At 37.5% G+C, this 22,717-nt stretch overlaps 1 protein-coding gene across 2 annotated transcripts in view; it reads left to right on the top strand.

Moving 5' to 3' along the window:
• Nucleotides 1-22,717, top strand: part of GOSR1 (golgi SNAP receptor complex member 1) — a 322,620-nt gene that overhangs the window by 554 nt on the left and 299,349 nt on the right. Inside the window, exons 2-3 of one of the 2 annotated variants that reach the window (XM_053706135.1) lie at nt 9,423-9,537; nt 18,854-18,941. In XM_053706135.1, the coding sequence (XP_053562110.1) occupies nt 9,423-9,537; nt 18,854-18,941 (203 nt within the window). Of the gene's footprint in view, nt 1-9,422; nt 9,544-18,853; nt 18,942-22,717 lie in introns of both variants that reach the window. The other variant, XM_053706134.1, reaches the window with a different exon arrangement.

Raw genomic sequence — 22,717 nt, 5'->3', positions numbered from 1 at the left:
ATTTGAATGGACATTAAACACCTTGAGATTTTTAAACAAAATGTTTAGTTATGAAAGAACTTTGCTATATATTTTCTTTATGTTGCCTCTTTTCACGTAATTTAGCTTTTAAAATTGAGCAATTTCTACTTCTCAGAACATGAAAAGGACCCTGCTGGGTTCTCAATGCTAACCCCACTATATAGCTTTCAGTAATTGGATTTAACTGTTAAAATCTGCAGAACAGAGTACTTTATACTAACTTTGACTACTGGCTAGCCTTCTTTGCAGACTAAAGCTCAGATAGGCTCCTCCAGCTAAGGCAAATTGTGGATGGAATTTGGCTATTGAAAAATAATTGCAGTAAAAAGGATGTTTGTTTTAAAATGTTAAGACTTTGCTGAAATGTGATTCTACAGCAACACAACAGAAAGGTCTTGTAATTACAAAATGTTTACTGTCCCTTTATTAGTGTGGGACATACATACATACATATCTGTATCGCTTTCACAAGAACTTTGGCGAAAATAGTACTGGGTTATATGTTATGTTTTACATGGCTGGACATTTTCTTAAGTCCATTGACTATTAGTAATGCATGGCCGCAGGTGTTCATTAACCCCCTTATTTTCATGCAACGTCATAGGGGTGCCCTTTTAATTGCAATATGGGCAATATTACTGTGAATGTGCAGGCTAGAAGCAGGAGAGTGAACTTACTTCAGAAGCCATATACCATTGACACTGAGCTAAAGTGCATGTACAAAAGCGGATTGAGGAAATAGATCGGTTAAGAAGGCCAAATAACTTTTTTTTTTTGAGTGTGGAGTGAAAGCTGACAGTCTGTTATTTACACTGAAAATAAAGATTTTAATAAAAAGTGCAATTAAAATGATTGTACTGAACAGGTGTGCAGCATGCATAGAAAGTGTCTGTTAAAGTGAATGTCAATTTTCACCGTGACAATGCCTCCTAAGCATTTGTGTATTGTTATTGAAAAAGTTTTTTTTTTAAAAAAAACCTAACATTTCGTTAATATATTTTTTCTACAAACTTTATGCTGTTTTGATTGTGACTCCTCCCAGTCGCCACTTCCGACTTCTGCACAGTGTGACATATAGAGCGGTCCCACCCGCTCTATACGTATTTCTCAAGCACGCTCCCTTGGATTTGAAGACTTGCGCATGCGTTAAAAGCCTATTTTGGCATTTTTAAAATGCCTTGTTAGATAATATCAAATTATGGGAGGCAATAGCCATATAGATTATGCTATTTAAAAGAAGATTCCATAATATAACTGTTACGATCGCTACTTACTTGTACAGGATCGATGTTGATTTCTCTATATTCTCAATAGGAGGGCTAGAGAGCATGTGCGACGAGTCAACACGCATCTAGACTGAGTAGGAAAAATTTTGTTTAGCACATGTGCAGAACAAGCGAGTGACGTAGAAAAAAAGGGGTTGAACGCCCAGGGGGGGAAACAATGATTGGCAATTGGATTGCTCAATATATGTCAATCAAATAGCCAATATGGCGGGCCGAAGGTTTGAAGTAAGATTGACAAGATTAAAAGGTATAATTTGACAAAATTACTGAATGTTAAAAAAAAAAAAGATGAATTAAATTGTATAGATTATTAATGTGGCGTAAACGGATGTGCCTAACTTTACATTTACTTTAAGCAGCTTATTTTCTATTTCTTTAACTAGAAAATACATGCACAAGTATATTTGGTAACACAGTTATGATGTGTAATACAAATAATAATACTAAAGAGTAATATAAAAAAGCACAAATGACATGTACTCTCTAATTTATTTAAATGGACATGGTAGAGAGGGTAGTCAAGGGAAGTTAAATAAGTAAATGTATTGTAAAACTAGCATAGACAGAGAAACTGCAGTGTACAAATATTGCTTTTCCTGAATTTCTAACACCTTGTTTCATGCTGGTTTATGAGTATAGTCCCACCTTTTTACTCTGCATAATATATAGACATACTTAGAAAAGGTTCATGGAAAGTTAGGTTTTTCCATTATGACAGTGTATATTGTTCTTTATGGCTGAATACACGAGCACCAGCATTGGCTTTTAGATGTGGTACAAAATATTACCACCATATTGGCTAATATTTTGTTTTGTTTAGTGTGTATCTTTGTAATACATTTTAAAAACATAGCTGCACACTTGCACAGTATTACATTTTTGCTCTGTACTTCACTCTGCACTCATAAGGGGTGCTATGTGTTTAACATAGCATTGCAGTGTCATTGGTGATACAATTATATACTGTTACAAATTAGAGCATGCCATTTTATAACTATAATGGCTCTTTTTATTTTTTGTTTCATGATTCAGATAAAGCATGCAACTTTTACTCCTATTATCAATTTGTATTCGTTCTCTTGGTATCTTTATTTTAAAAAGCATGAATGTAAGCTTAGGAGCCAGGCCAATTTTGGTTCAGCATCCTAGGTAGTGCCTGCTGATTGGTGGCTACATTTAGGAGTAAATTAGAAAGTTGCTTAAAATCGCATGCTCTGTCTTAATCATGAAAGAAAAAAAAATGGGTTTCATATTCCTTTAAACTAAGGTCTTAAAACGATATTAAACACTATATAAATGCTAGATAGAATATGCATTCAAGGAAAAGATTAGTCTGAGAATAACATGTAGATTTATTTTTTTAAAGTTTCTTTAGCTGTTTAAACATTGACAAAATAAGTGTATAGTGGGAGCTGCCATGTTGTAACTTAGGTTACCTTCTCTGCTGTGGCCAATTAAAGACAGTTATAAATAGGACAGTGTGCAGCCAATGGTTTTGTGGAATATGTGTTCTTTACTTCCATTATTTATTTTGTTCCCTTTTCCTGTGATTCCATTCTGTTATTGTGAGCTTGTTAGAAATTAAAGGGACATGGAACCCAATTTTTTTTTTTTCTTTCATGATTCAGATAGATTTTACATTTTTAAACAACTTTCTAATAGATACATTTTTAATCTATTTTTCTTCATTCTCTTATCGTATCTTTTATTGAAGAAGCATTAATGTCACTCCTGTGACTCGCTGAACACATTTGTAAGCCAATGAAAATGGGCATACAAGTTCAGAAATGTTCCTTGGTATACTTTCATCAAAGTATACCAAGAGAATCAAGCAAATTGGATAACAGAAGTAAAATGGAAAGTTGTTTAAAATTGTATTTTCTATCTGAATCATGAAAGAAAAAAATGTGGATTTCATGCCCCTTTAAAGTATATTGCAGAGGTTTTTTTATACATAGAATTTATCATTTTATATTACCATCTCAAAGTGTTTAATGTCTCTTTTAACTGTTTGTTTAAAGGGTCATGAAACCCTACAATTTACTATCGTGATTCAAATACAGCTTGTGAATTTAAATATCTTTCTCATTTACTTCTATTATCACAGTTGTTTGATCTCTTGGTATTCTTTGTTGAAAGAGCAGCTATGTGAGCTAGCTTAACACATATGGTGAACCAATGACAAGAGACATTTGTGTGCAGCCACCACTCACTAGCTATATCCCAATAATGCATTATTGCTCCTGAGCCTACCTAGGTATGCTTTTCAACTAAGGATTCCAGGAGAATTAGATAATAGTAGGGAATTATTAAAAAAAAAAAAAAGGGGTTTTATGTTATATATATGTGTGTGTGTGTGTATATATATATATATATATATATATATATATATATATATATATATATATATATATATATATATATATATATATATATATATATATATATAATATATATTTATTTTAGGGCTCCATGATGCGATTAAAACTGCAGTCCCCTCTGCTAGCTAGCTGCTGGATTAACTGCATCTATCATGTATTTGATAGGCACAGCATTTTTAAAAGGAGCAGCCCCCAATGTCTACTGCTATATGCCTGTATTGGATTCCTGGACAGGAGCAGGGCTCATTATCATTCAAGATAAAAAAAAAATAATAAAAAAAAAATAATAAAAAATAAATAAATAAAAAAATAAAAAAAAAAAAAATATATATATATATATATATATATATAAATAAAAGTGCTGGGCGATATGGGGGGGGGGAAATCACGATTGGGATTTAATCATGATTTTCACATCAGCACCCCCTGTAACCTCCATAAGCCCCCCTCAGTTAATCTGAAAAGAGGCGGAGCCTTGGAAAGAACTTATTGAATTCTCCAATAAAAGCCAAGTGCGCATGCAGAATATTTTATGATGCTAATAAAAGCCAGACCCTTGAGAAGAACTTATCAAGTGCTCCAAGAACAGCCTGTGTGCATGCGCACATTTTCTTAGAAATCTGACACATAACATGTAAACACCGGACCCGTCTGTTTCTCACAAGCTTTACCCTTAGGTCGAGCTGGTTACAATATTCTGCTGCGAAACCGCTGAGCACACACAATATTTATTATCAATGATTGGTTTGTTATTTCTCTAAGCTACTTTGTTTTTGCAAACGTCCATGTTTTGAGCTCATTTTACTCAAATTACACACCATTACAATAAGGAAATCAAATACAGCGGATACTTGCTGTGTTTTTACTGTTTTACAATATGTTTTATTAAAATTGTAAAAGGAAGTAACTGTTAATATAACAATAAATATTGTGTGTGCTCAGCGGTTTTGCAGCAGAATATTGTAACAAGCTCGGCCTGAGGGTAAAGCTTGTGAGAAACTGACGGGCCCGGTGTTTACACGTTATGTGTCAGATTTCTAAGAAAATGCGCACAGGCTATTCTTGGAGCACTCAATAAGTTCTTCTCAAGGGTCTGGCTTTTTTTAGCGTCATAAAAAATTCTGCAAAGTCAACAGCCCTCTTGTACGTCATAGGTGACGTCAAAGGGGCGGGGCCTAAAAATTGCATACTATCGCGGTTTAAAACCGCATCTGCGATTAATCGTGCAGCCCTAAAAAATAATTAAAAAAATATATATATATGTGTGTGTTAAAGTGAAGGTCAATTTTGGTGAATTAGTGCCCGGTTTTTAATAATCCTATTAAAAACAAGGGCACTTTAATTCATCAAAATTGACATTTCACTCCTTTTCTTCAAAAACGTACCTTTTTAATCCGGACAGCCGCTGCAGCGCTTCCTCCGTCCGTCGGAAGACCTCTTCGCGGGTCCAAAATGACAAATTCAGCTTCTTCCAATCACGGCATTGCATCAGGCCATGATTCCCCCCCCCGTGATTGGAGGAAGCCGGATTTGTCATTTCTGACATAAGAAGATGCTTCCGATGGCCATGGGAATCACTGGAGCGGCTTTCAGGATTAAAAGGTAAGTTTTTGAAGAAAAGGAGTGAAATGTCAATTTTGATGAATTAATTGTTTTTAATAGGTTTATTAAAAACCGGGCACTAATTCATCGAAATTGACCTTCACGTTAAGCTTTATCTGATTTTTTTTTTAATTGTGTAGACATACAATAAATAAGAGTACATTATAGCTTTTCTTTAAGTACTAAGAAGTACCTACAGCTAATTTCATTTAAACTAGTTTTGTTGTTTGTATTTTAATGCTCTCAGCCTGTAATGAACAATGAATATGTACTTTAAGATTCTGTACAGTTTAATGCATTTTTTATTGAAAAGTTATTTTAAAAAAATACCGATTAACATCGCAATCGCGATATTTCATGCCAAAAATCGCGATATTATTTTTCCCCCATATCGCCCAGCCCTTTAATTTAATTTTATTTATAATTTTTTTTTACCAGGAAGGATACATTGAGATTTCTCTCGTTTTCAAGTATGTCCTGGGTCCACAAAACATAGCATTGATACAATAGGGTACAATAAAATACAAAAACAATAATACACAATATATGCAAAATTTAACATAGAATAGGTAGGAAATATATAATCAACCATGACAGGTGCATTCTGTTTTAAAATATGTAGAGAGGGATCTCTTAAAGGATTTTAGGCTTGGGGAAGGTTTGAAAGTCTGCGGGAGGTCGTTCCATAATTGTGGTGCTCTGTAGGAAAAGGAGGATCGAGCTGCTTTCTTTTTGTATTGAGGCAAACTAAATAATGTGCTGGTACTGGATCAGAGGTTATAGGAGGTTATACAATGTATTAAGGTAAGTTAGTGGTTCAGGTGCATATACTACATCCCCATAATCAATGATTGGCATCAGCATTTGCTGTACAATCTTTTCCTTTACTGTACGGCTGAGGCAAGATTTGTTTCTGCACAGGGCACCTAGTTTTGGATAAAGTTTAGATGCACGTTTTTCTATGTGGAGGTCAAAAGATAGATTGGGGTCTAACAACATACCCAAGTATTTGAAAGAGTGGACTGCGGTCAGTGTGCAATTTGATTTTGATGCATAGATAGGAATTTTGTAGTTTGTGTAATTTAGGTACCGTTCCAAAGATCATTGTGACAATTTTGTCAGTGTTTAGGAAGAGTTTGTTTTTTGAGATCCACTTTTCTACCTCTGTGAACTGGTCTTGGAGCACTGCTTCAAGCTGCGCTAGATCGGATTTGCAGAAATTAGGCAGATCATTTATAATTAATGTGAATAGGTGGGATATATATATATATATATATATATATATATATATATATATATATATATATATATATATATATATATATATATATATGTACGTACGTTCAAAAGTTTGGAGTCACTTAGAAATGTCCTTGTTTTTCAAAAGAAAAGCACTTGTTGTTTTAATGGACAAAAAAAAAATCATCTTAATTAGAAATACAGACATTGTTAATGTTGTAAATGACTATTGTAGCTGGAAATGGCTGATTTTTAATGGAATATCTACATAGGTGTGCAGAGGCCCATTATTGGCAACTATCTGTCCTGTAATCCAATGGCACGTTATGTTTGCTAATCCAAGTTTATCATTTAATTAGGAAACCCAAACACTTTTGCAATTATGTTAGCACAGTTAAAAACTTGTGCTGATTAATGAAGCAATAAAACTGGCCTTCATTATACTAGTTGAGTATCTGGAGCATCAGCAATTGTGGGTTCGATTACAGGCTCAAGATGGCCAGAAACTAAGAACTTTCTTCTGAAACTCATCAGTCTATTCTTGTTCTGAGTAATGAAGGCCATTCCATGTGAGAAATTGTGCACTACAGAACAGCACAAACTAGCTTTAACCAGAATAGAAAGAGGAGTGGGAGGCCCTAGTGCGCAACTAAACAAGAGGACAAATGCATTAGTGTCTTGTTTGAGAGAGACACCTCACAGATCCTCAATTGGCAGCTTTATTAAATAGTACCTACAAAACACCAGCCTCAACGTCAACAGTGAAGAGATGACTTCGGGATGCTGGGCTTCTAGACAGTGTTGCTAAGAAAAAGCCATGTCACAGACTGAGCAATAAAAAGAAAATATTAAGATGGGCAAAAAATCAGACACTGGATAGAGGAAGATTAGAAAAAAGTCTTATGGACAGACAGAAGTTTGAGGTGTTCGAATCACAAAGAACATTCTTGAGATGCAGACCAAATAAAAAGATGCTGGAGGAGTGCTAGACGCCATCTTTCAAGCATGGTGGAGGCAATGTGATAGTCTGGGGGTTCCTTGGTGGTGGTAAAGTGGGAGATTTATACAGGGTAAAAGGGATCTCGTAGTAGGAAGGCTATTAATCCATTTTGCCATGCCATACCCTGTGAATGGCGCTTAATTTGAGCCTGTTTCCTCCTGCAACAGGACAATGACCCAAAGCACAGCTACAAAATATGCAAGAACTATTTAGGGAAGAAGCAGTCAGCTAGTATTCTGTTTTTAATGGCGTAACAAGCACATTCATTAGGTCTCAAGCATATTGATCTGTTGTAGGATTAGCTTGACCGTATTATACGTAAGAACTGCCCATCAAGCCAATCCAACTTCTGTGAGGTACTTCAGGAAGCATGGGGTGAAATCTCTTCAGATTACCTCTACAAAGTGACAACTAGATCACCAAAGGTCTGCAAGACTGTAAATATATTAGAATGGACCTGCAAATGTTCCTGTTAGGGCCTTTGAGAAAGGACATAAGTCAAAATATTTTTTGTAATTATATTAAAGGAGCATAATAAAGCAGAGGACATTGTTCTTCTAAGTGCTGAAAAACACAAGCATCACCTAATTGTAAGCAATTGAATATTTGTTCAGTACAAAGCACGCTGAAGAGATTTTCTGAATCAAAATAGTTTTCATCCAAATCAAGACCAGGCAGACCCAAAGTGGCCATGCTATCAGAAAGTCAGTATATCAAGAATAGTACCTGCATCCACAATTCAAGCTCATCAGAACCAGGAATGTTTTACCTCAATAAGCAAAAGCATAGTCCAAAGTAAACTAGGAGATTAGTGGTCTCTAAACATCTTCTTTGTAGAAAGTCTAAATGTTTAGCATGGACCAAGCATTACAAACATTTCCCAGTAGAAGACTGGAAAAAATATTTTTAGTTGCAATCAGAGAGTTCATGGGTGGAGGAAACAGTATGCAAAGCTAACACCACAGTGTGTAAAATCTACAATAAATATGGTGTAGGAAATATTCAGATGCAGGGATGCCTATCCTGGAGTTTTTGACTTGCACAACTACATTTTGATCAGGAAGAAATACTCCACTATGCTGCAGTGGCTATGCATCTCTTCTGCAAGCTATCTGGACACATCGGTAAGCCAATGACAACAGGCATACTGTATATGTGCAGCCACCAATCGACAACTAGCTTCTAGGTCATGAGCCTACCTAGGTATGCTTTTCAACAGAGAATACAAAGAGAACAAAGCAAATTAGAGAAAATAAGAAAATTATATATATTTTTTTAAATTGTTTGCTCTGTCTAAATCATGAAAGAGAAACTTTTTGGGTTTCATATCCCTTTAAAAATATATATTTTTTGGGGGGATCTGGAATAGTCATTGGGATTTAGCCTTTGCTTAAAGGGACAGTATACACTAATTTTGCATATAACTGCCTGTAATAGACACTACTATAAAGAAGAATATGCACAGATACTGATTTAAAAATACTGTGTAAAACCTTTTAAAAACTTATTTAGAAGCTCCAAGCTTTGCATTGTTGATGAGGTTAGGCTGGGACACCCAGTGAAAAGGCTGGGAAACACTCTTTCAGACACTCTTTCCCCCCCCCCCCCCTTTCCTGCATATGGAAAGACAGATGAGACAAACAGGAGCCAGCAATAGTCTGTAAACGAACATATACATCTGACACTTTGGGGCTTGGTTAGGAGTCTTAAAATCAGCACAATGTTGTGGAAAAAATAAGCAAAACTATACATTGTCACAAAAACACTCCCAGATGGGCTATATAAAGGAAATGGATCATCTACAAAACATTTATGCAAAGAAAAATATAGTGTACAATATCCCTTTAACGATTTTGATGTTTTTTTTTTTTTTAACATTTTTATATTGCACAGACCTGAGGAAGCAGGCCCGGCAGCTGGAGAACGAGTTGGACTTGAAGCTAGTGTCTTTCAGCAAGCTGTGCACCAGCTATAGCCACAACAGTGCCAGAGAGGGAAGACGCGATAGGTATAGGTACTAAATTATTTTTTTCAATCATTTTATTTTCACATTTCACATCTATTTCTGTTTATAGTTATTTTTTTTTTTTTTTTTTTTTTTTCTTCTACATGCTTTTATTGACCACGGTATAATTTTTGTTTGGTTAGTTTACAGGATTTATACAAAATGTGTTTTCTTGATATATTACACTGTATGTCTCTTTTTTTATGAAGTGTTCTTTGTTTAACATATCCTTAAACCTTGACAAGAATTTCCTTCTTAATATAAGGAGAGTCCACAGCTTCATTCCTTACTGTTGGGAAATTTTGAACCTAGCCACCAGGAGGCAGCAAAGACACCTCAGCCAAAGGCTTAAATACCTCTCCCACTTCCCCCATCCCCCAGTCATTCTTTGCCTTCCATCACAGGAGGATGGCAGAGAAGTTTCAGAAGATTTCAGAGTTCCTCAGGAAGGATATATGCCCTTCAATATGGGACTGGAGTTTTAAGTAGTCTTGTCAGCCTCTCATTGAGAGCATTGACAAAACTTAGAGTCTGGAGATGCAGGGAGAGTCTTCCTGCGAACCCATCCAGACTGCCTGCTAACAGCTCATTAAGCAACCAGTGTTGACGAGTTTCACTGTTTGCTTTTTCTTCACTCAAGTCCATGTCAGGAGCGATGCTACAAGACTGTCAAACTTGAGAGGCTGTGTTTCTGTTCCACAGCATGGATTCTGGTAAGATCGTTTCAATTTTTACTTATGTTGAAAAAGCTAGAAGACAGGGTCACAGTATGGCTCCTTTTATCTTAATAGAATCTTGGGTTAATACCTCCTGAGGGAGGTTATTGAACAGTGGGGATTAATCAAATGTGATACTTTTGATTTTATGCTGCTTTATGTGGAGATTTATTGGGCTCATAGACTGTTGTTATGCGGTAACGGAACACACAGGTTTTTACTTTCACTTTGCTTGTAGCTTGGTGCGCTTTTTCTCATAGCAGAGGCAGTCCTGTCTTGCGCACCACGTGACCAGGTGTGGTCACACTTTCCTTTTCCCTTTCCTGACCGAGCTAGCTGTTGGTGAAGACGTTTGTTTCTCCGTTTGCCTGGGTCTAGGAGGTGGTGAGTGCCCCAGTCATTGGGTGTATAAAGGGGCTGTTTTGTAAGAAATAAAAAGATTAATTTATTCTATGTCCTACTGTTATTAGCGCAAGCTATAGAGGATTCTGATATGCTTGAGGGTACTCCCTCTATCCCTAACCTGTCTATATTGTGAGGAGGCCTTGGTATGCCCGCCCTCTCAACTATGTTCCATATGCATCAACAAGGGTATTATGTCTAAGAAGGTTAACCCCTTTACTACTGAGCCGTCCACCTTTGAGGACTCGCTGTCCTGTAAAGTGCATACCCATCAGTCATCTCCCTCATCACATGCAGCTTCCCGTAGCACACCTGATCCTCTGTCTGGAGGGAGTCTTTTACCATCAGACTTTACCGCGCAGTTAAAGGGACAGTCAACACCAGAATTTTTGTTTTTTAAAAAGAAAGATAATCCCTTTATTACCCATTCCCCAGTTTTGCATAACCAACAATGTTATAGAAATACATGTTTTACCTCTGTGATTACCTTGTATCTATGCCTCTGCAAACTGCCCCTTTATTTCAGTTCTTTTGACAGACTTGCCTTTTAGCCAATCAGTGCTATCTCCAGGGTAACTTCACGTGCATGAGATCAATGTTATCTATATGAAACACATTAGCTAATGCCCTCTAGTGGTCAAAATGCATTCAGTTTAGAGACAGTCTTCAAGGTCTAAGAAATTAGCATTTCAACTAAGAATACCAAGAGAACAAAGCAAAATTGGTGATAAAACAAAATTGGAAAGTTGTTTAAAATTACATTCCCTATTTAAATCATGAAAGTTTTTTTGGGACTTGACTGTCCCTTTAAAGATGGCGGTGTGTGAGGCTTTTTAGTGCTTTACCTTGCCCTGCAAAGCGCAATCAAAAGGTTAAACATAGCTCTCCGGTCCAGGGGTCATCCAGTGATTTATTAGATTTGTCTGTTTTTCAAGTATCCAAGGAGGGGTCACACTCGGAGTCTTCAGAGGGTGAACTTTCTGGATCGGAGTCTGCTACTCTAGGCCTCCGGCTGCGCAAGCACCAGCCTTTAGTTTTAAATTGAACACTTACGTTTTCTTCTAAAGGAGGTTCTGTCGACATTAGAGGTTCCAGAGGCCAAGTTGCCTGATGAACCTTTGATCCCTAAAATAGACAGAGTGTATGAGGACAGGGTAGCATTGCTAACTTTTCCTGTACCTGTAAAAATGGCAAACATTATTAAGAGCGAGTGTTATCTTCCTTTTCCCCTTCGTCTGCCTTTAAAAGATTATTCCCGGTCTAGGACTCTCAGCTGTAGTTGTGGGTTTCCGTCCCTAAGGTGGATGGCGCTATCTCCATGCTAGCCAAGTGTACCACTATCCCACTTGAGGATAGCTTAGCATTCAGAGAGCCGATGGATAAGAAGATGGAAACTCTTCTGGACCTTCAAGATGGAGACAATAAGGTCCATCCTAAGACAGGGCACATTAGGGACACACACATAACCTGGGGCTGCTGGCACATTAGAGACACACACACATATAACCTGGGGCTGCTGGCACATTAGGGACACACACACATAACCTGGGCTGCTGGCACATACATACATTCAGACACAACATACACCATATACGCATACACATACATACATACATACACAACATAAACACAGACATACAACATATGTAGACACACATCACATACAGATTCCTCAATGGTGAACAATATAATCTCTGCATTTGTGCATGTTAATATTTATTACTAATGTTATTTATTTATTATGGGTTTTTTTTGCACACAAAGAAATAGCCTCCTGACCCCACATATTACTTCCATCGTGAGACTCTGCACTATTACAGTAAAGAGCAGGATGCCTCTCACTGCTCCTCTGCACTGAAAACATTGTTTTTTTTTTATTATTGCTAAAGCAACTGGAGGAGTTAGTCATATACTGATATATTTAATGCTGCCGTCACATCCCTTGACTCAACCGGGACCTCTACACAATTGCGCTCACCTTCAGCGGATAAAGCCCCACACATGAACAGCCCAAAGCAGTAGACAGGTCGGGAGCCCCAGCACTTTCCCTGCATCTTCTCTGCTACTTGTCAGGGCCACTATGCCTGCAAGGGGATTACATTAATCTGTTTGCTGATCTGCCTGCTCATCTGGTTGGTTCCCGGCGCAGAGCAAAATGGACCAAAACGGGTAGCACACACTACAAGGACCAGACACTTTGCCAATACCTATCAACGCCGCGGACCTCTATACAGCATAGTGACTACCCCCCCACCCCCAGTGGCGGACCTTGAGGGCGTCTGTTGCGACCCTGGTTGTTCTGCCCCTGTGACTGGCTCCCCGGTGCATACAAACACACAAAGTTAGCTCAGTTCACCTCACCTCTCCTTGATGTGGCGCCTCTCTCCTCATCACACCAACTACCACATTAAACCCGGTCTCCTTTCGCTCGCTACTCAATTTGAATTGAGCGCGCTCAGTGCTGCATCCTGACCTGATCTGGCCCGTCCCGCCCCCAACCCCAATCAACTAGCATGGCGGCGTGGGTGACGTGAGGATGGAAGGGGGTGGGAGACGGACTGGAGAGACTATAAGATTCAGTGGCGGCTCTCTAATTAGGTGGCTGATTCAGAGCTGCCACTGCCTGGGAAAGAGTGTAACGCATGAGTTCCTCCCTGCTTGCTGCCCGATAGAAACTGATAGTCGCTAAGTAAGGATGGAAACTTACTCGCCACTGCTTAAATTCCCCTCGCCGTTGGCGAGTGGAATTTTTGAGCCCTGATTATAGTGTGTGTATATGTATGTATATATATTATGGTGTGTATGTGTATATGTGTATATATATATGTGTATAATATACAGTATGTATGTAAACAGAGGGCTACCTGTGTGTGTGTAAAGTGGTAGCCCAATCTACTTGTCCCTCATAACAATCTACTCGTCCTGGCACGCAAAATATTCCCTATATACACAAGTTCTGTGAGATACACAGTCACACACACACCTTTTTTTTCTCCCGGTTTTATCATCACATCTAATCTCACCTTGTTGCAGGTACACATCCACTTTATCTCACACTTACAAGTAATTGCTCATCTAGACGCTACTCTCTGTTGTCAAGTACTAATATTTTATTTTTCTCTTTAGTACTGAACCTCTGTCTAAACTGAAAGCATTCCCTTTATTATTCACCCTGAATTCACACTGAATATCAGTCCCCTGGCACTCATTTCTGTCCAACAGTACTTTACGTTTACTCAGTATTCACTATCTTTTTTTTTTTTTTTATTCCATTTTGGTCAAATGACCAGAGAGAAAACCCTCTTTATTGCATTATAAGATTAGAGTTGGTCACACAAGTGAACAAATGCTTCACTTTAATTTTAAGCAGAAAACTTTGAAATACTGTTTGTAAAGTAGATGCACTACATTTCTGTAGAAAGGCTCTGTTCCTAACACACCCTAGTGTAATTTTATCACCAATATCTCTTTTACTACAAGTAGTGGAGATTTTTAAAAAGATTACAAAAGGATTGTTTTCAAAGTTATAAAATTGAAACTGGCTCTAGATACTGCATTATCAGGTTTAGAAAATTAAACAAAATGCAGTCATCCATACCATTATTATTTTTAATACTCTAAATCAAAAATTAAATAAAACGGTGAACAGTATGAGAGGGGGACTGGGGATAGCACAAGGTATCATAGATATGTGATGGGAATTTAACAGCACATTGTACAGTGGTGCAGCACAATTTTCATGCTACCCAGGTTTACCTTTTGTCCTTGTGCTTCTAGTAACTGCTATATACATTTATGCTACAAAAAGGATAAAAAGGGAGCGCCAAAGAGACTATTCCAAAAACAAACCCCTAACTTTAGAGATAATGTAAAGTCTATTATCCTTAAAGGAAATGGAAGGTGTAATCTATAGATGTTTGCTCACGGTAGCAAAATACAATAAGTGGGTAAAATGTTTTCAAATTAGCAAAATTCAAAATATAAAATTCAAAATACAAGGAATGAAATCCAGCTAAAACCCCCCTCAAATGATCAAACTGAGGATACAGAAATTGCAAAATTTATTGGAGTAAACACATAGATAAAACCATGAGATAAGTTTTAAAAAGTATCTATAAGTAGCGGATATGGCCAATCCTTAACAAACAGTAAATATGATTAATATGACTTTCCAAATATTGGTTAAAAAAATACTAAATAAATGCCGACTGAGATATTTATACAGTACAAGGGATGATACAGTGAACAATCAAATGATCGAATTTAAAGTGACAAATATGAAGGTCCGTTGGAAAACTATAGTCTTAAATTAGGAGATTAGCAGGTACAAAGTGATGTGTATTTTAGCGTCTTTATACGTTTATCAGGGGGATTGAGAGCAAGAAAGTACTCTTGTGTTTTTACTCACTTTTGGGTGCTTAGTTAGCTGATATTTTGCTGATAATTATCAGAAAACAGGATACACTTGCTTTTGTTATCCAGGCTGGTATGTACTTTTGTGTTGTTTAACACAGAAAGGTCCTGTAGGTCCGTGACCAATGGTGCACTTATTCCTTTCCTTTGTAGAATAGATGTCAGCAAAAATGGGGGGGGTCCGCACCATTGTGGGGGACTGCAGATGAGCTGGTTGGCCAGTTTGTCTTATGGTCAGTGACCGTGTGTTTGAAACTCTGCTCTTATATCGGGGGAAAATTGGTAGGTAAATTTCCCTCTGAACAGGTACTCCACGAATAATCCTGGAGAAATCAATTTGTGCGGTCAGTGACCGTATCTCCTAAAGGCGGTGTTTTTAGAGATGAGTGTTCAGAGAGTCAAGGAATCCTCTGTTACTTGTGCCGACTGTTGAACTAGGTTAAAGGGACAGTCTACACCAGAATTTTTATTGTTTTAAAAGATAATCCCTTTATTACCCATTTCCCAGTTTTGCATAACCAACACAGTTATAATAATATACTTTTAACCTCTGTGATTATCTTGTATCTAAGCCTCTGCAAACTGCCCCTTTTTTCAGTTATTTTGACAGACTTGCAGTCTAGCCAATCAGTGCCTGCTCCCAGATTACTTCACGTGCACGAGCACAGTGTTATCTATATGAAATATGTGAACTAACACCCTCTAGTGGTGAAAAACTGTTAAAATGCAATCTGAAAGAGGTGGGCTTCAAGGTCTAAGAAATTAGCATATGAACCGCCTAGGTTAAGCTTTCAACTAAGAATACCAAAAGAACAAAGCAAAATTGGTGATAAAAGTAAATTGGAAAATTGTTTAAAATTACATGCTCTATCTGAATCATGAAAGTTTATTTTGGCCTAGACTGTCCCTTTAAGAATAAGTCTCCTGTACTTGTCTTATCCCAGCGGCTGTTTTGTGGGTTAAGACCCGAATGAAGGAAACTGCTTGATGTTTTTCCTCCACTGTAGGTTTTCAGAGTAAAAATGTTCTTGTCAGTAACCGTATCATTAGTGTCCGTGTTTATTAGAGTAATATCTCTTTGAGTAAATTTGCCCGGTAAAATACCAGGCAAAACTGCCTGTAGATGTGTGTAGACGTTAGCAATGTCTAGTAGCTTCCTAGAAGCATATATTTATGCTACTTGGCATACAAATACAGAAACTTGTTTTTTATTGCAAATTATTTTAGAAGGGGGCACCTCTTTAATTTTAACATCTAAACCTGTTGTGAGATTTAATAGATCTTTAGTAAAACAGACATCTATTTTTTTTTTATTTTTTTTTTTACCCCTCTGTTTTATAGCAGTAATATTACTAAAAGAACGGAGTAAAATTATTAATGTAAAAAACAATGCAAGCAGTAATAGTAAAAAAGCAGAAATAAGAGACTAGAAACCTGTCTTTATGATCCCTGTTCACAGAACACGCACTGAAGGGGGAGGGGCATTAACCTGGTGTTCTGTCAGATTTTCCTACCGTGTGTGCAAACGGTTTCTAATCAACACGTAGGACGATCTTACAGACCACTCCACTGAAATTTCCTACCACCATACTCCATATGCGCTCATGTCGCCACTGTCAGATTTTCCTACCCTGCGCCTAAGTATGTGCGCATAAGGAAACCAATGTAATTGCATGTTTTAAGACCATCTGTGGAACGCTGTGAATTAGGTTTGCGCATGCAAATTGCACCGTAAGTAGACGCAGTAAGAAAATCTGTCAGAACAGTGGCAACTAAAAGAAAGCATTTTTCATCTCACATGATAATGGTTAACCTTCATTTAGAAGCCCAGCCACAGCTGCAATCTTATGTTCAGAAAGGGAGATTTTTTTTTGCGCAGATAAAGTCACACAACTTTTACTCAAAGGCAGTACAGGATCAGGTGCGGCAGTGTTCCCTGCTTTCTCCCAGCGCCAGAGCCGTGGTCAAGCCCTGCTGTAGACAGGTAGTCTATTTTTAATAATTGTAATAAAGTTTATTTGTTTAGCATTTAGTATATCTTTGTCAGTACAGCTGCGTTTGGATGAATGAGTCTGCAGCCCAGCTTGCCCGTCAGGCTTTTTTTTTTCTTTCTTTTTTTTAAAAAAAATACTTGCTGCCCGACACCCAAAACTTAATGTCCCGGGCGATACAAGGGAAGGAGTGACATCTGACGCGTTTCATGCCGGTTGGCGCCAACCTGCGTGAAACATGTCAGATGACGTCACTCCTTCCCTTGTCTTTCACTTATCCGTGCGTTTGTGTCTGTATAGACTTCGTGTGACTTTTTAATGTATATCGAACAAAAATTTCCACAATGGTTTTACTTAAGGTGCTTGTGCATAGTGCTTAACCTCAGCCTACACTGTTTGCTATAATTTTATTCTCTATGGCAATAATCATTTATGCTTTTGGGAGTTTATCTTTTTGACTAATGTGTTTGACTAATGTGTTTCTACCTAATAAGGTACTGATTATAGGTGATCATCTGAACCACATCTTATTTAATGAGGACCATGCCAAAAGAGTTGAAAAGAAAAGTTTTGAGTGAGGAAAAGAAGGGTTAAATTCTGTCTTTACTGACAGAGGGAAACGGTAAGTATTAGATGGCTTCATCCTTAAAATTTCAAAGATGGTGGTTCATAAGAACAAGGTCAAACAGACAACAAAGATAGAGACCGGCAGAGGGTGAAAGCAACTCTCCACTTCCCAGGATGACCGGTAACTCATTGAAAATGTCACTCAACAATCTTAGGATGACATCAAGTGACTTACAAAAAGAATGGCAGCTGCAGTGAAGTGCATGGCGAGGACTGTTCAAACAGGTCTTCTACAGGTAGGGCTGAAGTTATGCAAAGCTAGAAAATAGCCCTTCATTAGTGAGAAGCGAAGAAGAGCCAGGCTGAGCTTTGCAAAAGACCATAATGATTGGACCATAGAGGACTGGAGTAAGGTCATCTTCTCAGATAAGTCCAATTTTCAGTTTTGCGCAAAACTGATTAGACAGAGACCTGGAGAGGCCTACAAAAATTGAATTTGAAATTTAGTGGAGTATTGGTAATAATCTGGGGGTGCTTCAACAAGGTTGGAATTGGGCAGATTTCTCCTTGTAAAGGACGCATGAATCAAGCCACATACAAGGTTATCCTGGAAAAAATCCTGCTTCCTTCTGACAATGTTCTCCAACCCTGAAGATTATTTTTTTCCTGAAGGACCATGCTCCATGTCACACAGCCAGGTCAATCAAGATGTGGAATGAGGACCACTAAATCAGGATCCTGCCATTGCCAGTCCAATCTCCAGACCTAAAACCCCATTGAAAATATCAGGGATGTGATCAAGAGGAAAATAGATCCATAAGCCATAATACAAAGCCGAGCTGCTTGAATTGTTGTGCCAGGAGTGGCATAGTCACCCAACAGCAATATGAAAGACTGGTGGAGAGCATGCCAAGACCCATGAAAGCTGTGACAATCAGGGTTATTTCACCAAATGTTGATTTTTTTTACTTTTGACTAAGTTAAAATATTAGTATTGTGTTGTTTAAAAATTAATATTTACTTGTTTTCTTTACATTATTCAAGGTCTATAAACACTTTATCTTTGAGAGTTTGACCAATTGTCATTTTCTGCAAATACATGCTTTAAATGACAATATTTTTATTTGGGAGAAATGTTGTCAGTGATCTTTAGATAAATATATTTATACAAAACTACTGTATATATTTTCTGATGGTATTGTTTTCTTTTTGTGTTTTGTTTATTTACAGCTCTGATACGACTCCATTACTAAATGGATCAAGTCAGGACCACATGTTTGAAACTATGGCTGTGGAGATTGAGCAGCTTCTGGCAAAGGTAGTAAATGAATTATCTGTACGCAATTTTGAAAATAGTTCTAAGATTTTATTAACAAATTGCATAATTCAAGTCAACAAAAATCAACTTAATTTATTAATGATAAAAAGATAACTCTGCAAAAGTGTTTTTTATTTAAGCAAAAATGGTCTAAAGCTAAAGCTTTCTGATAGGGTCACCAGACCATCTGTTTCTCGTTCAGCTTGTTACTCTTCTACTATATCCCATTGTGTGTTGGCATTTTTTTTTTTAAATTTAAAAATGTACAAAAATTATTATTCGAGGCTCCTCCTTACTTTTAAATATTTTTTTTCTTCTGAAATCTTACAAATGTTTGCCTGTTGTACAGTACAAGAACATTTATTTCTTTTATTGACTATTTCAAATTCGTTCTCTCTAAGAAAAGGTCTTATAATATATTTACTGCTGTGAAAAGGTTTTTAACTTCCTTCAGTGAATGCACAACAAATTCTGTAAGTCAAAGCTAATATTTTATTTTGGAACAACTATACCAGAGGTTTGATGACCCTGTGACTTCCCCAAACCTAGTAGAAAGTAGCAATACAGCCCTCACTGTAGTATTAAAGTTTATTAGATTAAGGTCAACCTGATTTGTAAGACATCAGAAAATGTTGCCAGCCAGGTGGGGGTGGTGTAATACTGTGCAAAATAATAACATTTTATGTTATTTGTAAATGTTATTTCAGCTATCCAAATCACAAATTAATTACAGGATTACACATAAATTGATTTAATAATTATTTTGTCTACAAGCATTAAAAAATTAACTAATTTTAGCTTAAAGGGACAGTAAACATTACTACATAATAGCCACTATAATAAGTTTAATATTTTTACTATAGCTAAGTACAAGTTCGCAGAGCAAAAGAGTAGTGGAAGTGTTTATTTCATACTTGCCCAAAAACGCATCTTCTGGCCGTCTACGAAACCGAAGCTTTTTTTTCAACAGTTGCCATCATTGCCCCTGCAGCCAACAGTGGAGCGAACGTCCGTCTTCTCTAATTTTGACAGTGCGCGTTCCCTCTTGCCGTGAGCATGCACACTCAAACTATCCAACAGCCATATACACAGAATCTCAATGCTTCGTTGTGCATTGAGATTCTGTTTTGAGTTTGAGTGGTAAGTATTGCGCATGCGCAGAGGATGTGGAAATGCACACTTTGGTTTGGAAAATGGGCGTAAAAAATAAATAAATGATTGACATAACCTCCCTGCATCACTGACCATGAAAAAAAATCTCGGGCTGCATGGGCGGATAGTGAATTTCAAATTATGTAAAGTTTTTAGCTTCATTTTACAAGTAGCGCTTATGCTCTGCAATCTAAGGTAAATATTAATTTAATAACTTCAAGTGCATATTATTAGTGAATTAAGATGAACGTTTACAGTCCCTTTAGTATTGACTTAAATGTTAGCCAGATGGTCATTAAAATCAACTGGGTGATGTGCCCATTAAATATGTCCTGGGAAGAACCCATGCATATGATATGATATGCCGCACTTGGTGCATAAAATAAGATATGCATAAATCTTTGATTTTCTGCAGACGCATGTGATATAAAGATTATACAATTTAGCAGACAGTTGGAGATAACTAACGCAAAAACTTTGCTACTTCATTCTGTTAATAATATATATTAAAGAGTAATATATGCAGGCTTAAACTGCCATTTTATTTTGTTTTAAGATCAGCTAATTTAAATGAATAATATAATAGATTGTAGTCGTTCTATATCTAATTGCTTAGATCATTAAGTATTAGCTTCTAATCTAATGTTATGTTTTATTTAAAAATAAAGTTTTTTTCTTTTATAAGGTTGTTAGAGTCCACAATCCATTACTCCTGGGATTCAACTCCTGGCCACTAGGCAGAGGCAAAGATTCCCAAAACTCCAAGAGCACTTAATCCCTCTCACCTGTCTGGTATGGCAGTCTTATCTTTGCCTCCACAGGAGGAAAGTGAAGAATTTAGGTGCTCCAGATTCTTCATTGAGAGGGGTCCGTAGACCGTTTTGAGGCCCATTTCCCCCCTCAAAAAGCTGCTACTAAGAGACAGAAAAATGAATGGAGTATTGGGTAGGGACACAACTCCCAGTGAGGAGTTTTTCACCAACCTGCCACAGGTGTCAAGGGAACCTGTCCCTTAGCCTCCTCCTGTTGGTTCGTCGATATACTCCACAATTAGATACTCTGCTTTGACGTAAACAGCACTAGGATTAGCTTTCTACTGGAAGCAGTCATACCTAAATCTTGTAAGCACAGAGTGAGTGGATATCAGGTAAGTAAAATAATAATTTTTGTACTCTCATATCCCACAGGCTATTAGCAATTACATATTTATTATAGTGCAACATAGCCAGGGGACTATTCATTATACACATTGTTACAGACTTTGCACACTTTCACTAGGCTTCTTACATTATTAGTCTAACTCTAAACTGTTGGGAGGACAAGATTCTCTATGTGACAAGTTTTTACTAAAATGTTTGTTACAAAGATTTAACTTTTTATTATTTTTATATGTTTTATACACTTTCTTTAGCGTTACTTAGCATGTGACACTTTTAATTTGTTTCCTGTACACCACGGCTGTTAGTGCTTTTTTTGTGCGGGATTGTCTGTTGTGTTTTAGCGTATTCCATCTTAGCGTGCACCGCCTTTTCCTTTCCGCTTCGGAGTAGCGCTCTTGATTTGTGTTGGCGCGCTGCTCTTCTTAATATTTTTTATTATGGGCAGATGACAGTTTTGGCACTTTCTTCTGCACTTCTGAGGTACTTGTGTGCAGCAGTGGCCATAGCTACCTGTATCACATATCAGTGTGGAGGTGGTAAGATTGTCATACTCAGATAGATGGATATATATATATATATATATATATATCACACAGAGAAAACCTAGCACTCACTTACAAGCTCTCAGCTAAGATTTAAAAGCAAAAATGGAAAGGTTAGTTACCGCATCTGGCCAAATGGGACAAGCCCAGGTACCTCGTCAAGGTCCTTTCCAATACCTGGGACCCTAAAACAGCCACACAATGCAAGCTTTCAAATCCAAACAAACTGGGAACAAGGGAAGGGTGCACAGGCATATGTAATCACCCTAGACATATACAAAACATGGAAGGGAACTGCACTCTCATACCGGACCGGGTACACATCCCATGACCCTGCAACATGCTCAGCCCTGGGTGCCACTGGCACTCAAAGGAAGCTGTGCTGTCCCCAGAGTCACAGGCAGTTAACCCCAATCAGGTCTGGGTGCAAGAACCATAGGGAAAATTACAAAACAAATTAATGCAACACACAGAGAAAACCCAGCACTCACTCACAAGCTCTCAGCTAAGATTTAAAAGCAAAAATGGAAAGGTTAGTTACCGCATCTGGCCAAATGGGACAAGCCCAGGTACCTCGTCAAGGTCCTTTCCAATACCTGGGACCCTAAAACAGCCACACAATGCAAGCTTTCAAATCCAAACAAACTGCGAACAAGGGAAGGGTGCACAGGCATATGTAATCACCCTAGACATATACAAAACATGGAAGGCAACTTTTTACTATTTATAGCATGAGAGAAGCGCACTCCACAGGTCTTGCAAGAAAGGTCACTTTAATATGTGCAAGACCTGTGGAGTGCGCTTCTCTCATGCTATATATTCATTTTTTGCTGCACCCTAGGCAGTTGGATTCAAGTTCTGAAGTGCACACTGTCTGACATTTTATATACAGTATGTATAGAGAGAGATACAGTTTCATGAT

The sequence above is a fragment of the Bombina bombina genome, chromosome 3 (genome assembly GCF_027579735.1).
Source record: "Bombina bombina isolate aBomBom1 chromosome 3, aBomBom1.pri, whole genome shotgun sequence".
Classification (NCBI taxonomy): domain Eukaryota; kingdom Metazoa; phylum Chordata; class Amphibia; order Anura; family Bombinatoridae; genus Bombina; species Bombina bombina.
Note: the sequence above shows the minus strand (reverse complement) of the source record. Positions and strands in the feature narration are given on the sequence as shown.